Raw genomic sequence first — 17,021 nt, forward strand, 5'->3', positions numbered from 1 at the left:
CAGGTTGGACACAGTCCCTCTCCCACATGGGGCTCACCATCTAGGTAGGAGAGAGAGAAAAGGAATTTAATCCCCATTTCTCAGTTGAGGAAACAGGCACAGAGAAGTGAAGTGGCTTGCCCGAGGTCACACAGTAAGCAATTGGCAGAGCTAGGATAAGAACCCAGGTCTTCCGACTCCCAGGCCTATGCCCTTTCCAATAGGTCATGCTGCTTTTCATGCATCATTAAAATCCTTCATGACAGAAGAAATGAAAGCACTCTTATATTAAGAGTGTTTTACTGGATTACTCTGGTATAATTCCACAGAAACCCTACAAATCATAAATAGAATGAAAATCAAAATGGGAATTGCCTTGAAATGCTTACTATGTTACTTAGTCCGGTTTCTGCCATGTCGAACATCACTGTTAGGGGCTTTCCAGGCTCCCTTCTGGCGTACCGCTCTAACCAGAAGGCTATAAGCTTCTTTTTGTCCAGAAGTGTTTTATTATCTTTTATATGGAATTTCACCCTGAACCAGACTGTGACAAAAACAAAAAAGAAAACACTTTAGAAACTGAACAGTGAATAGCTGCCTTCATATTATGTAGCCCAAGTCATGCGTCTCAACTGTTTTTCCATGTTTCCTCTTTCTTCATTCTAATTGTGAAATGAGGAATCACTTTCTAATGCAAGAGAACAGCAAGAAGTGTGAAAACGGATATTTTCCCCAGGAAAATTAGTGATAACAAAAATGATCCACTACAGTTAAGTCATCAATTTATATTTACTGAAATAAACATTTTGTCCAAGTACAATAAAAGTAATTGCTTGGGTAAAGTGTTTATTTTTGACACAAATTTAACACTTGGCCTAACCAAAGAACTAAAAGCCAAAGAACTGATTCTCTCACACTCACATAATTAATCCCTTTAAACTAAAAGATTGAAATTGTCAAGGATTTTCTTTTCTGGGGAGATGAGTATTTGAAGTCAATAGCATGTCTCTAGTCACTAACTGGAACTATTCTAAATTCTTTCTGTCAGAAACCTGAATCGAGCCCTAAAATCCCTTACTTCTTTGGTTTCTTTTTACTAAGGATTTTACTGGAAACAAGAACCAGGCAACTATAGACACTCTGTGTCTGAACCAATAATCTAGGCTAAGTAGTGCTGGATTTGGCCAATATTTTCCCCTTTTGTGAACTAACCCTAGGGGTACGTATTGGTGGCAATTCCTTCTAAATAATAAATGAAAGCTCTGAGCCATTTAAGGCATCACTTGATCTACTAGAGCTGTCCTCTGTACTAGAATTTAAGATAGCGAGGCCATGAACTTTCTGCACTGAAGCCCACTCCTTGGTCAATTAGAACGCTCAGATGAAAAGATGTCCTTCCTCGGCTCAGAATCTGGCCAAGACTAACGGGAGGGTGGGAGGGGAGAACAGGGTGGGATGAGAGAGGAGAGAGAGGAGAGAGAGGAAAGAGAGAGAGGAGAGAGGGAGGGAGGGAGGGAGGGAGGGAGAGAGAGAGAGAGAGAGAGAGAGAGAGAGAGAGAGAGAGAGAGAGAGAGAGAGAGAGAGAGAGAGAGAGAGAGAGAGAGAGAGAGAGAGAGAGAGAGAGAGAGAAAACGCACATGCATGTGCAAGCACACACTACTTTTACTGGGGGTAAAAGCAGAAGTTGTTTGCTGTTTCTGCTCCTGCTCCGGCAGCATAAAAAGGTGGGGAGCAAAGGGAAAGAGGAGACGATACATAAGTAAACATCTGAGGTGCTAAGATTCCAAATTGCCAACAATATTTAGTCAGAAAGATTGTGTGGCTGTACCCCAAAGCCCTGGGCCCAATTTCCATGTCTTGCCTAAATTAAAAACAAAAAGAGTAATACCCTGCTTAATTAAATTCCTTTGGCAAGGTTATAATGAGATGCTTTGTTTTCCTCTGTGGCCCATTCTAATAGCATTGTGCAACTGAGTGGTTCAGCTCATGAACAACAGCTCCATACTGGGGGTGGCAGCAATAGCAATGACTTAAGCTAACCTTGGCAGGGAGGCCCTTTCATTTACTTAGCATCCGGGGAAGGAATGTCGCTTTAGAATTTAAGATTATTGTTAGTCATACTACACCCTCACACTTTCTAACTCTGTTTTTCTTAAAATCTTCAGCTTTCCCAGAGGTATCATATGCACATACGGGGTCAACAAAAGTCATCGGATGTTCAAAAAACCAAAAAAATACAGGCTACAATTTTACTTACACAGCTTGTTACCCTCCTTGTCATAGCCATGGAGATACACAGCACCAGTTTCAAAGACCCATTTGGGAAGAGTGGATTCACTCATGTCTGAAAAGTGAAATGTTATTTTTTAATCAAATTAAAATGTTGATTAATAGTAGAAACGTTAAGGGCTCAATTTATAAAAACATTTCTAAGGAAGATTTAGTTTCAGGAAAACTTTGGAGAAGAGTGCACTAAAACCACATCAGTACAGTTTCTAGACACTCCTTGAAATACTGCTTTATAAATTCATATTAAACCAACACACTAGCATCCCTCCGCCAATTCCCCCATCATCTCCGTATTCTGTAAGCTCTTTAAAGAGCAGGGATTGTGTCTACCAACTCTAGACTGTAGACTCCTTGAAGGCAAGGATCATGTTTTTCAATTATACTGTACGCTCTCATTACATGCCCAACACACAGTAAAAGCACGTAATATTATTTGATTGATTGTCAACATGCACACACTTGTTAGGAGCATGGGCCCTCTTTTAAAGTCCACCTTCTCTTTGTCCAGAGCCCTTGAAAGAAAAGAAAATTTTAATTTCAGTAGCAAATGTTCACTCTGCATCCAGGCACCAGTTAGCTGAATTGCTTATGCATTGCTGAGCAGCAGCCTAAAATTGCAGGAAATTGTAGAGGGACGTGTACAAGACTATTTCCTGTCCCTCTTGTGGAGATTCAGAGATGGAGTGAGAAGTAGAAATCAGGAAGGTGTCACTGGAATCACTATAGGCACTGAGAAACCCACCCTCTGAGATATGGACCCATAAACAAAAGCAGAATAGAAAAGCAGGCACCCTACATATAATTTGTCCATTTTAAATACGTACTCCTTCATTCTTGTCAAATAATTTCTTTAAAAACCTGAAACTTCAATACCTTAATTACCAATGATTTACTGGCTTATATAAAAACCCTAAATAACACAATGTTTTCCAAAAACCACTCAAATCATGTTGTTGGATTTTAGAATATATTACTTTTGAACTTACACTAAAGACACACAATCCTTCCACTGAAGGTAAAAAAAAAAAAAAGATGGTTTAGAAGATAATGAAAACCACCAGTAATCTTTTCCCACTCAAGGAAAATTCATATTTTTGTTTCTACATTATTTAAATACAATGCTTTGCTAACTTTTAATGGCTAACTGAGCTAGGGGAATACCAACAACAAAAACTTCCTCTAAAGAAATTCGAAGACCTTTCTGTGGGGGATTTCATGCAACCAAAGCTAAACTTATACATCACTGCTTATGGGGCTTTTTGCGGGGAGGGGTACAAATGAAGTTTCTGAGTAAAAACAAGCTTAGTAAATATGATTTTTAGCATTTTATTTTGGTAATAAAATCTCTCCTAAAATTTTTAAATGAAAATTTTTTTTTCCAAAAATCCCATGATTTGAGTTTCATACCTACAGGTAATGATCACACCTACCTATAGAACCACCACCAGTTGTCTACTGTGTGAACCTTGGCAAGCCCCTTAACTTCTCTGTGCCTCAGTTACCTCATCTGTAATATGGAGATTAAGACTGTGAGCCCCACTTGGGACACTGGCTGCGTACAACTTGATTAACTGGTATCTACCCCAGCACCTGGCAAAGTGCCTGACACAGAGGAAGTGCTTTAACAAATACCATTAAGAAAAATAAAACATCCGTAAGATCTCAGATGCTTGTACAATCCTAACCCAGGGCTCACTTTCAGATATGTCCTGTGCGTGCTGGGCTGTAGGGTTTAGCAATACAGACTTAAAAATGTCAGGGCTTCTGATTGTGACAGGTCTCTTGAATATCTGGGTGGTTAAACCCTGAGGACCCCTACCTTTATCATCAGACTTGTTGAACTCTGAACTTTATCTTTTGTGCTGTTGACTTATTTATATGATTTCACCTTCCTATTTTGTCCGTCACCCAACCCATTGCTATCTCGTTCTTACACTGAGTGAACTGGAGGGCCAGGGACTGCGTAACTTGCCCCTGCATTTTTTTTCCCAGTCCTCTGCCTGCAGTAGGTACTAAATAAAACATTATTACTAATCATTTTAAGGAAAGGGCATTCATAGCCAATAAAAGATTGACTGTGCAAAAAGGCAACAGAACATAAACTTTGTTGCTGAACAAACTGAAGAAGTATTACAGGATACAAGCTAGACCAAGTTGGAATCAGTTTAGCATGTGGAAAACAGCAAGTAATTTGGAAAGATTTTTACTCCCAGGAAACTTTGATGACTACAAAGAAAAATCTAAAGAAAATTAGTTCCCTTTTCCACTCTACAATGGCAGATGCAATAGATAGATTCAGACAACTCTTCCTGAGGGCTGCAACTTCAAGGCAATCAAATTCTAGTAGTCAAGTTGTGTTTTCCGGAATTGATTGTGACTAATTGTGATCCTGAACCTTAAAAAAAAAATCCAAAGCACAAACATCTCAAAATAAATATTTTTCTCTGAGTTTGCCAATGACACTAAACTTGGTGATCGTACTTTCTCCTCTCAACCAGATAAAAGATGAAAACCTGAGACATCACAGGACTGACCATCATGAGAGACCATGTCTACCAGGGTCCAAATCTACCAAGGTATGCACACCCATCAGTGATCATGCTGTTTTTTTCCTGAGCCTATTGTGGCTGCATTTTGTTACTGCTGTATAGTCTAAACCACACATTTTTGCAAAATGAGTATGTTATTCATTCAATCGTATTTATTGAGCACTTACTGTGTGCAGAGCACTGTACTAAGCGCTTGGGAAGTACAAGTCGGCAATATATAGACGGTCCCTATCCAACAACGGGCTTTGTAGGGCAATGAAAATCAGGACAGTTTATGCTTATTGTTCCTCATGATATACCACAGGTTTACCAAGGTCATAGGTGATTATATTTGTTACACAAGTTTGTAGTTCCTGGTACAGTCATGCAGCGTCTTTTCCAAACTCTGTTTTCTTCAAATTAATTTGATTCCTCCCATCCGCAACACTCTTCTGGCTTCAGAAGTTAAGCTGCAACTTGGAATTTCCCAGGCCACCTCATTTTAAGAGGGGAGGTGTGCTAATTTTCTAGACTTTGGCTTTCCTTCCCTGTACCCCAGGCTCAGAACCTCCCTTAAATGATCAAAAACAGTTGCTAGTACAATGACAACATCTGACAATTCTCTGAGTAACCTAGGTTGCAAATCATTAGGATCCTCAGATTTAAATTTATCTAGTTTAATTAATAAGACCTTCCCAAGTACTCTTCTTTCCCACCTTGAATTTCAACCCAGATGCATTTCAAAAAATTACACCTTAATAAAGAGTAAATCAATTATGTCTGAATAACTTACCATTGATCATGAATTCTTTCCTCCACTGAAAACTTTCATCAATCATTTTCAATGTATCATCCACAACATTGTGTCTCCAAATTAAGTAACTTTCGACCCAGGAATCATCTTGTTGTAATTTTTCAACATCTCGGAGATCATACTTATCAGGCTTATCTAGGAACCAAAATAGACATTTAAAATTTTGTAAACAACATATTGAACACATTGAACAAATTTACAGACATACTAGTGTTTAAGACAAACAGGCCCTGATGGTTGATCTTAAACTGGCTTCTGATGAAAATGTAATACACATTTAAGGAAAGATCAGTCATATTTGTTAAATGTTGGCAGTGTATGTGAAACAGGTGGGAAACAGCATCAATTACGTAGAAAGAGCACTGGACAGGGAGATAGACGGTCTGGCTTCTAGCTGTGCCTCCATCACTTGCCTGCTGGGTGACTTTGGACACATTACTTACCCTCTCTGGGCCTCAATTTCCTCATCTGTAAATTAGGGATAAAATCATTTTTCCTTCCTCCCTCTTAGAAGGAGAACCCAGGTGGAACAGGAACTATACCTGATCTGATTATCTTGAATATCAACCCCAGAGCTTAGGAGTATTTGGCACATTTTAAAAATACCATCATCTTCCCTCTTCAAAATATAGTTACACAACAGCAGAGCCATCCTTCAACTCAAAGACCCATATGATAATTATCATTTGTTGACCACCTCTCAGGTGACTTTTAAAATAATAATGATGGCATTTGTTAAGTGCTTACTAGGTGCCAGAAGTAATTATAACTTTAACAAGGGCTTCTTTCTTTCTGTGGCTTAAAAATGGACTTTCCTAGAGAACTGGGGGCCAGGCGGAGAGGGAAGGAGGCAGAAAGATAAAATGACAAGTTCCTTAGATCAGCATTAGGTGGAAGTGCTTTTGAGAGCCTGATCAGATTCAACACTTCATTAAGTCATTCTAATCCATGATTACATGGATCCACTGTAATTAATGCATTACACATAATAAAGCAATCACTTCACTGTACCTGGGCTCTTGTTATGAGTGGGGGAGAGAGTTTATTTCATTATCATTTCAGTGGGCTGGGGAGGCAGGGAGGAGCCTCGGAGGGTGAGATTCCAGGGAAGTGCTATCTTCTCTTCTTCCTGTAGGCCAGCCCCAATGTTGACACCCCCCGCCCTCCCCCACACCCTAATTGGCAATCTCAGTTTTGGTAGTGATTGATTCACGGTAATCAGAAGGGGTACCCCCTTGTCCTATTTGGGGTTCACAATCTAAGAGGCAGGGAAAGCAAGCATTTTTATCCCTACCTTCCAGATAAGGAAACTTAAGTAAAAGCAGTGCAGCCTAGCAGAAAGAACACGGACTTGGGAGTCAGAGGATCTGAGTTCGAATCCCACTCTGCCATTTAGCTGCTGTGTGACCTGTGTGAGTGAGGAGGCAGGTGAGAAGATTATGATCGGAGAGAGGGATTTCAGAGTTGGTGAGGGTGGACACAGGGCAGGGATAGGAGATGATGACGTCGAGGGTGTGACCAAGTTGGTGAGTGGGTGAGGTGGGGTGGAGCAAGAGGTTGGCAGCGTCGAGGAGAGATAAAAGGCGGGCGGCAGAGGAGTCATCAGGGATATCCACGTGGATGTTGAAGTCTCCGAGGATCAGAGTGGGCATGGAAAAGGAGAGAAGGAAGGTGAGGAAGGGGGTCAAAATCATTAAAGAAGTTGGAGGTGGGGTCGGGGGGGCGGTAGATGACGGCTACAAGAATCTGGAGGGGGTGGTAGAGGCAAATAATGTAGGCTTCAAAGGAAGGGAAGGAAAGGGAAGGGGGAGGAGGGATAGTGCGAAAGCGACATTGGGGGGCGAGAAGGAAACCGACACCTCCTCCTTTTCCGGTGAGTCTGGGGGAGTGGGAGAAGAAGAGGCCTCCACTGGAGAGAGCAGCAGAAGAGACCGTGTCGTCCGGAGACAACCATGTTTCAGTTAGGGTGAGGAGGAGTAGACAGCTGGAAAGGAATAGGTCCAGGATGAAAGGAATCTTACTTAAAATGGAGTGGGGGTTCCAGAGGCCACACTCGGCAGCAGCTGTCGAGGGAGGGGAGGGAGGGGGAAGGGTGCGAGGGGTAGGGAGGGTTTGGATTGGGATGAGTTGGCGGGGGCCTAGGCGGGGAGAGTGGGAAGAGGGAAGGCGATGGGAAAGAAGAACTGGGATGGGGTGGGGGCGGGGAGAAGAGGAGGGAGGGGGCTGGGAGGGAGGAGTGGCGGACTGGTGCTGGTACAGAGGGATCCTTGGTAGGGGGTGAGGGAGAGTGGTCTTAGTGGGGGAGAGGGAGGGAAAAAGCTGAGTGGGGAAGGTGAGGAATGGGAATGGCAGTTGGGAGCAAGGGAATTGCTTCCTCTCCCCCTCCCCCCCATCCCTCCCGTCTTACCTCCTTCCCCTCCCCACAGCACCTGTATATATGTATATATGTTTGTACATATTTATTACTCTATTTATTTTACTTGTACTTATTTATTCTATTTATTTTATTTTGTTAATATGTTTTATTTTGTTGTCTGTCTCCCCCTTCTAGACTGTGAGCCTGCTGATGGGTAGGGACAGTCTCTATATGTTGCCAACTTGTACTTCCCAAGTTCTTAGTACAGTGCTCTGCACACAGTAAGCACTCAATAAATACGACTGAATGAATGAAAGAATGATGAAGAAAGTAAATAGGTAGGGACATAAAGATTTCCTTACTCTTCTAAAGAGTTTTGTTTTCTTACTTGTCACTGTGTCTCCATCTAAACCAGCAGTTTTGTGGGTCAACAGTGATAAAGTTCACAAGGCTAAAACATCAGAGTAGGTGTTTCCAGAGGAAATGTGGGGTCCTTCTCTTACTCTCCCTCCTGTTTACTGACAGTGAAACAGAGTAGTAATAGCATATTAACAACTCTTGAATAATCCAAGAGCAAGTGCTTAGAACAGTGCTCTGAGCCCAGTAAAAGCTCAAATACCACTGATTGAATGACAAGAAAAACTTGTCTTCAAGTTTTCTCCATACTTTATACCACCCCACCTCCTCCCTCCTGCCAGATTTTGGATAAGATTGAATTTCTTCAAAATAGAAAATCAATGAACAGTATTTATTGAGTGCTTACCCTGCACAGAGCACTGTACCAAGCACTTAAGACAGTACATTATAACTGATTTGGTAGACACCTTCCCTGACCTGACCACAAGGAACTCACAGTTTAGAGGGAGAGACAAACATTAATATAAATAAATTCTGGATATGGTATAAGTGTTGTGGGGCTCAGGGTGAGGAATGTACAAAGTGCTTAAAGAGTACAGTTTCAAGTACACAGGCGATGCAGAAGGGTGAGGGCATAGGGAAAAAGCACGGTTACATATGGAGTAGGAGGGAGTTCTAGGCCAGAGGGAGGAGTGGTTGGAGGGGAAATAAACAAAACTGAGGTACAATAAGTTGGCACTGGAGGAGCAAAGTATGTAGGCAGGGCTGTAGCTTCAGCCTGCCAAGCATGTTGTCTGGGTTAAAAAAAGAAGTTCCAAACAATTAGAATAGCAATATAAGGTTTTCACTATGCCTGGATTTAACTGCCCCCATGGCCACACAGCTCCACAGGTTCATACTATGGTTAGGAGCAGCTGAGATTTTTCCATTATTGTATTGCCGGAGAAGGCAGCTCAGTACAAAGTCCCTTTTCCTAAAGAGTTTAATCCCCTGATCATTCCAATGAAAACACCCTCAGTATCTCTGATCAGATTCATCTAAACAGGATACAGAGCCTTTGTCGGTCACAGGCACCATGTGAGATGAGGGAGGCCGCCTCGCTCTCTGCCGGGCCCATCCTCAATGGCCCCTTTGAATAGTGAATGAATGAAGCCGGGGAGTGGAGCTCTGGCCTTATCACCTCGTATAACCTCTGGACTCCTCCCAGCTGCCAACAGCCCTGGGGAAGGCAATTCAACTTGGGGCCAAGCAGATAAATTCAGGGTAAACAGCCTAGTCATTGCTTCCAGGACTGGCACAGGTAAATAAATAAATAAGAAAAGTGGATTACACATTTAAACATACAGGTGGGACCTGAGTGGCCTGAACAGACTGAAAAATTGCCAGCCCACTCTGACTTCAGTACTGACCCTAGCCTGGACAGAGGTCTGGACTCTACTCAGGGGGTTGGCCTTACTGCTGAGGACACGCTATGCTGGAGCACATGTGTAGCAGAGAGGGATAGGAGGTTACATGTGTGGTAGAGCGTTACTCATAGCTTAACCTTGAGCCCAGGCCAGGCAACCTGGGAGAGGAAAGTAGAGAAGCAGCATCGCTCAGTGGCAAGAGCACAGGCTTGGGAGTCAGAGGACGTGCATTTCAATCCCGGCTCCACCACTTGCCTGCTGTGTGACCTTGGGCAAGCCATTTAACTTGTCCTTGCTTCAGTTACCTCATCTGTAAAATGGGGATTAAGAGTGTGAGCCTCGCGTGGGACAACCTGATTACCTTGTATTTATCCCAGCACTTAGAACAGTGTTTGGCACATAGTAAGCGCTCAACAAATACCATAATTATTATTATTATTAAGATTCCCCATGTAACATTGATTTGCTCATATCAGCCATATCATTAATTATAATGAGCTTCAAAAACTTATGAAGTCAGTACAAGATGTGCAAATTACAAAAACATCTTCAACATACATTTAAATGAACAATCGTATGGTAATGCACTAAGTAGTTTTTCTGTTTTTTATCCTTAATAGCTTTAAATCGACATCAGGGTAAAGCTTCTAGAGACCCTGCTCTATGGAAGGCCACTTTATGGCACTTTAGAAAGCATCTTGTGCAGATAATACAAAAACTGAACTCAGGGGTTTAGTCTATTTACCACAGAGCTGAAGGGGAAAAAAAAAATACTCAATGTGGAAAGCTGCTTGAAACAGGCTGATTTAGTTTCGATTTCCAGCACACTCCAGTCCATACTTCACTCTGCTGCCTGGATCATTTTTCTACACTCCTCGAGAACCTCCAGTGGTTGCCCATCCACCTCTGCATCAAACAGAAACTCCCTTACCATTGGTTTTAAAGCACTCAGTCAGCTCGCTACTCTCCTAAAACAAGCCAGTCCACACATTTTGCTCCTCTAATGCCATCTATCTCATCGCCAATCTCTCGCCCATGTTCTGTCTCTCTGGCCTGGAATGCCCTTCCTCTTCATATCCGTTAATTATTCTCCTCAGGCTTAATAGACTTTCTGAAGGCACATTTCCTCCAAGAGGCCCTCCCTGAATAAACCCTCTTTTCCTTTTCTTCCACTCCCTTCCGCATCACCCTGGCTTGTCCCCTTCATTCATCCTTTTTTCCAGACCCAGGGCACTTATGTACATATCTGTAATTTATTTATATTAATTATGTCTCCCCTGTAAACTGTATGCTCAATGTGGGCAGGGAATGTGTCTATTCTACTGTACTCTTCCAAGAGCTTAGTAAAGTGCTCTGCACCCAGTAAGCTCTTAATAAATATGACAGAATGATCACACTCGTCAATTCTATTATGGAAGCCTATTAATGGAGAAAAACCTTGAGTATAAATGTCATTAAAGGTAGAAAAAAACCATAACAGTACTCAACTGTGACAACTCTCCCAACAGCCATGATAAGAATGTGTTTAGCTTTTAATTCAACGACAATAAATGGGTGTTAGGAAATGTAGATCTCTGTTTCAAAAGATTAGACTGGACATTGTGAAAAAACGTATTACTAGCCCTATGGTAAGATTCAGGAAGAAAAGTGTGTCTAAAATGATCTGAGGTGGGGTCAATGAACTATTGATTGAGATCTGTTTCCTTTTAGAACTTTTTTAAAAAAATGGTATCTAATAAGTGATGATCATGCTGATGATGATGGTATTTGTTAAGCGCTTCTTATGTGCCGAGCACTGTTCTAAGTGCTGGGGGAGATGCAAGGTTACCAGGTTGTCCCAGGTGCTTACTATGTGCCAGGCTACGTGCTCCAGTGGATACAAGATAATCAGATTGGACACAGTCCATGTCGCACATGAGGCTCACGGTCAACCCCCATTTTACATATGAGGTTACTGAGGCACAAAGAAGTTAAGTGACTTGCCCAAGGTCACACAGCAGTGTAAAGTAGGCATTAGAACTCGGGCTGTCTGACCTATAGGCCCCTGCTCTTTCCACTAGATCCCCTTGCTTCTGTTTCAACCAATACATATACATGTACATATGTAGATGTCTATCCGCAACATACGCTATGAGTGTTTATAGAGATATCTGTGATGAGCCCACCACAAGCTGCCTTATTAGTGACTGTTTGTGATCCTGTGAACAACAACAAGGACGAGATTGGTGAAAGCACTAAATGGGCTCTACCTGAGGCAGGTGATTGAGGGCCTGTGGGGGGTGGAGCATGGAGGGAGGCATGGCTTTCTCTCCCTGTTCTACCCAATAATGGATCTGGACCAACCAATGACTGCTGCGTAGAGATACAGCTGCGATGCCTTAAGGCAGATTAAAGGAGTTTGCTTCAAAGCACAGAGGCAAGCTGAAATCCAGAGAGAAACAAGCAATGGAGCAGCAGGACAGCTGCACTTGGAAGCAGAGAGAAGAAGCACTGGCAGAATGAGCTCCTTTGACTCCAGACTGCTACTGAACCCTTGGTGGAGTGAGTGAGAATGTGTATGTATCCTTCCCTTGCACGTTGGTAAAAATAAGTAAAAAACTTTACACGTTAACCTTGGCGATCAGAAGTGTGGTTAGAACTCTACTATGTGTCACTGAGGCTCCCCCAGTCTAGGGAGATCCTGGTTGGTATAAACAGGGGGCTCACAACTATCTAGAGAAGTTTTTATACATATACAGCATTTACACATAAACAACACTCTAAAACTACTCTAATACAGACTAAAGAGAAGTATACAGAGTATGGGACATTGAGTCCAAAGAAGTGGTACTTTAGCCCCAGCTCTGCTGAATGTCCATGACTTAGTCACTTAACTGCTATGCCTCAGCTTCCTCATCTATAAAATGGGAACAAGTTCCCTAGTTACTCCTACTCCTAGATTGGGAGCCCCTTGTAGGTAATAACCATGTTCCACATTCTTTTTCTTTTCTCTCTTTTTTTTGTGTATTTGTTAAGTGCTTACTACGTATCAAACACTGTTTAAGGCTTGGGATAAATACAAATCATTCAAATCAGATGCAGTCCCTGTCCCACATGAGGCTCACATTCTAAAGAGGCAGCATAGCCTAGTGACAAGAGCCCAGGCCAGGGAGTCAGAGGTTGTGGGTTCTAGTCCTAACTCCACCAATTGTCTGCTGTGTGATGCTCAGCAAGTCATTTCATTGTGCTTCAGATACCTCATCTGTAAAATGGGTTGAAGACTATGAACCCCGAAGTAGGACAACCTGACTACTTTGTATCTACCCCAGTGCTCAGAATGGTGCCTGGTGCATAGTAGGTACTTAACAAATATCATTATTATTATTATTCATAATAAGGAATCCAATCCAGCACCTAGCACAAAGTAAGAACTTAATACCATAGTTAGCAAAAACTTCTGAATTGCAGAATTAAGAAAACAATGGTATTTGAGTGCTCGTCTCTATACACAAATCTCTCAACCCTTGCTCACTCCCTCCCCAGATGAAGCTTGGCACTGATTTAAGCATAAGAACTCCAGCCAGTCAGAGCTATGCTCTTCTTGTTCTCTCTGGTTTCTCTAACAATCCCTTCTTTCCTTTCACAATTCTTTGTAGTTCTCCTCTTGTGCCTGCCTACCTGTTTTCCAATAGCAGCCATTCTCTCTGCCTGATAGTAGTAAATGATAATAGCTAACTGGCTTATTATGTGTGCAAGGCACAATACTATGCATTGAGGAAAAAATGATGTATGAGGACTACACATAATCCCTTGAACTCAGGGGTCCATGCTTATCTGCTTATATATACTACACAGAAAAAACCCACCTGAATTATTGCAAATTCCAAAATAATGCAATTTATTACTAATAACTAGGTTATGTTGCATGCAGTTAGTTGCTCAAGAATATAAGCTTCCTCAAGGACTATGCCAGGACTCTCCTTGGGAATGCTGCAATGCGAAGGGCAGGGATGCAGGAAAAGGGACTTAGTTTCTAAGTACACCAGGGACATTTCTAAATTGTTAGCTTTGGGGGTGGCTCTCTTCCTGGCCGGCAATATCAGGAAGTTATTTTTCAAAAAATTCCCCATGTCACTGTGGGTAGAGAAAAACCTGGTGTTCAGGAAGCAGCCTCCATTACATCTAGAAAAGGTGAAGAGGAAAATAGGGACCATCTCTATATGTTGCTGACTCAACCCTATTGGATCCTCCGTCTCTATATGTTGCCAATTTGCACTCTCCCAAGTGCTTAGTACAGTGCTCTGCACAATAAGCGCTCAGTAAATACAACTGAATGAATGAGAAGAGCAAGCAAAGAATCCCTTGCCATTAACCATCAAGAGCGCAATTAACCTTCATCTCCAAAGGCCTAGTATAGCCCCATATTACATCTCTCCCAGATGTTTTTAATGGCTGAGGCCCAACTGGGCGTGATTCAATGAAAACCAATTTACAGTCCATTACTGGTATTTACTGAGTGCTCAATGTGTGCAGAGAGCACTGTTCCAAGGGCCTGGGAGAGTACAATACATGTGGTCGATATGATCCCTACCTAAGAGGAGCTTAGAGTCTAGAAGGAGAGAGGCACATTAAAATAAATTACTAACAGGTAAAGTGGCAGAGTATAAGGATACATTCCCAAGTTCTGTAAGGCTGGAATGAATATCAAGTGCATAAAGGGTAGAGATTCAAGTGCACAGGTGACGCAGAAGGGAGGGTGAATACGGGAAATGAGGACTTAGGCCTCTTAAACTATACAAAAGCTGGGGCCTGAGATTCAAAGGATCTTGATTCTAATTATCACTGCCACCCGTTTGCTGCACGACTTGAACAAGTCACAGCTTCTTTGGGTACCACTTTCCTAATCTATAAAATGGGGATTAAATACCTGTTCTTTGACCCTCTGAGACTGAGTGCCTTGTGGGGTAGTAAGTGTGCTTGATCTGATTATCCTGTATCTACCCAGGCACTGAGCCTAGTGCTTGGCACTTAATATACTTAAGTAATATCACTATTATTACAGTAATGGTCCTCCTGCATAAACTAAAAATGACACTTGAATTTCAAACTTATTTATGGTATTCAGTATTTTTGCAATGTCAGAGGGGTCTAGGGAAATGGTTTTCTAAGGTCCTCACACCTGGAATTGAGGGTTTACTCAAGGAAAATACTGACACAAACAAGAAAACTAGAGTGTAAAACCATCCCACTTCTCCATTAACCAAATATCAGTCTCATGCAAGAATTTAACCAATCTTTTTGTGAATTTTCTGTACTGATACTTTGTATAAATCTAAAGGAAGCAAATTCCATGCACTTGCCACCTACTATTTAAGGCCAAAAAACAAACCCCACAAAAAGGCTACCAAAATAATCATATCTGAACAGCTACAAACCCATTTCTTGTTTAAAATTGCAACTCTACATTTTGCTTCATTTCCTATTTTAAGGCCATAGGTAAATAGAATGTTATTACAACTGAGTCAAAATATTGCTATACCTTTTATTTTGTATTTCTATTTTTCAAGTCACATTTTTTTTTAAAAAAAAGCCTACCAATGTTTGGTGTTGAAGCAATGCACTCAGTAGGCATTTGAAAAACTAAGAGCCAGTCCAGACTACCTCTAAATTTAGAGAACAGAATCCCCAAATTGCCAAGTGTTCTCCCACACCCTTCTGTGTTGTACTTGCACTTGGATTTACACTTTTTATTCATCCCAACTTCAGCCCCACAGCACTTAGATGTATTCACAATTTGTTTATATTTATGCCTGTCTCCCCTCTAGACTGGCAGGGAACATGTCTACCAAATCTGTTGTACTGTACTCTCCTGAGTGCTTAATACAGTACTCTGCACATGGTAAGCACCTCATAAACACGATAGATTGAAATCTCATGATATATCCAGTTACTGGGTATATAAATATTAGCCCCTATATAGCAAGACAATATTTTTAGACTAAACACAATCCGTAAATCTCATCCAGCTTTATCTGCTAGTATTGTACTTTCCCGAGGACTTAGTACAGTGATCTGCACAAAGTGCTCAAATACCATTGACTGACATAACATTCTTTGTAGATGTTCCGATGGAATTTATTTACAGTACAGGTGTCAAACAGGTGTCAGCTGTGTGACTTTGGGCAAGTCACTTCACTTCTCTGGGCCTCAGTTACCTCATCTGTAAAATGGGGATTAAGACTGTGAGCCCCACCTGGGACAACCTGATTACCTTGTAACCTCCCCAGCAGTTAGAACAATGCTTTGCACATAGTAAGTGCTTAATAAATGCCATAAAAAAAACCCGAAAAACGAAAAAAAGACATTGAAAACGGAAGGTAACACACTACACCCAGATCACAGTAGGTCAATTGTGTTTGAGAGCTTGTGTGAGTGCACTATAACAGACGCATTCCCTGCCCACGGACTGTCTCTATCTGTTGCCGAATAGTGCTTTCCAAGCGCTTACTAGAGTGTTATACACACAGTAAATGCTCAATATGATTGAATGAATAAATAAAATTACAGATATGTACATCAATGTTGTGGGGCTGGGAGGGGGGGGATGAATAAAGGGACAGAGGTCCAATAAAGCAGCGCAATTAGCTGTACCTGAGTGAATAAACCCGAAGATTAAGAAAAATCTACTTTCCTAGGCATGTAACCTAGAAGCCATTGTTAACCGAGTCCTGAAGTGGTGGCATAAAATGACCAAAACAACCAAAGAGGAAGTCAAGTTTATCTTAAACAAGTGATCTGACTACAGCTGGTGGAGGGCCATAAAAGTGAGAGGCTCTCAAACCAAATGACCAAAGCCTTCTGCTTTAGAGGGAGCACAAATCATTTGTATTCCTTAACAAAACTCCAAATTGCACCAACCCATGAGATTAAGGCCATATCCCTCTAGACTATAAACTCGTTGTGGGCAGGGAAAGTGCCTACTATCTCTCCTAAACCGTACTCACCCAAGCGCTTGGTACAGTATTCTGCATACAATAAGCACTCAATACACTTAACTGATTCTATCCTCTCTGTAAACACACTACTTTAGGGAAGCAAAGAATGAAATTTGCCTTTTTGGATTTTTTACTAATCCCTCACACATCCCCAAAAAGTATCAAAGTGGGCGTGTGTGGTTTTGGAATAACAGTAATATTAATTACGGTATGTGCCAAGCACTGTTCTAAGAGATGGGGTAAAAATAAGGTATTCAGGTTGTCCCCCGTGGGGTTCAACGGCTCAATCCCCATTTTACAGATGAGGTAACAGGCACA

At 41.7% G+C, this 17,021-nt stretch overlaps 1 protein-coding gene across 3 annotated transcripts in view; it reads right to left on the reverse strand.

Annotated features, from left to right (window-relative positions):
- MOSPD2 (motile sperm domain containing 2) overlaps nt 1–17,021 on the reverse strand; it is a 47,331-nt gene that overhangs the window by 29,358 nt on the left and 952 nt on the right. For all 3 annotated transcript variants that reach the window (XM_038757114.1, XM_038757115.1, XM_038757113.1), the window contains exons 3-5: nt 5,590–5,745; nt 2,237–2,323; nt 369–523 (exon numbers count right to left, since the gene is read on the reverse strand). In XM_038757114.1, coding sequence (XP_038613042.1) covers nt 369–523; nt 2,237–2,323; nt 5,590–5,745 — 398 coding nt within the window. The remainder of the gene's footprint in view (nt 1–368; nt 524–2,236; nt 2,324–5,589; nt 5,746–17,021) is intronic.

This window comes from Tachyglossus aculeatus, chromosome 15 (genome assembly GCF_015852505.1).
Source record: "Tachyglossus aculeatus isolate mTacAcu1 chromosome 15, mTacAcu1.pri, whole genome shotgun sequence".
NCBI lineage: Eukaryota > Metazoa > Chordata > Mammalia > Monotremata > Tachyglossidae > Tachyglossus > Tachyglossus aculeatus.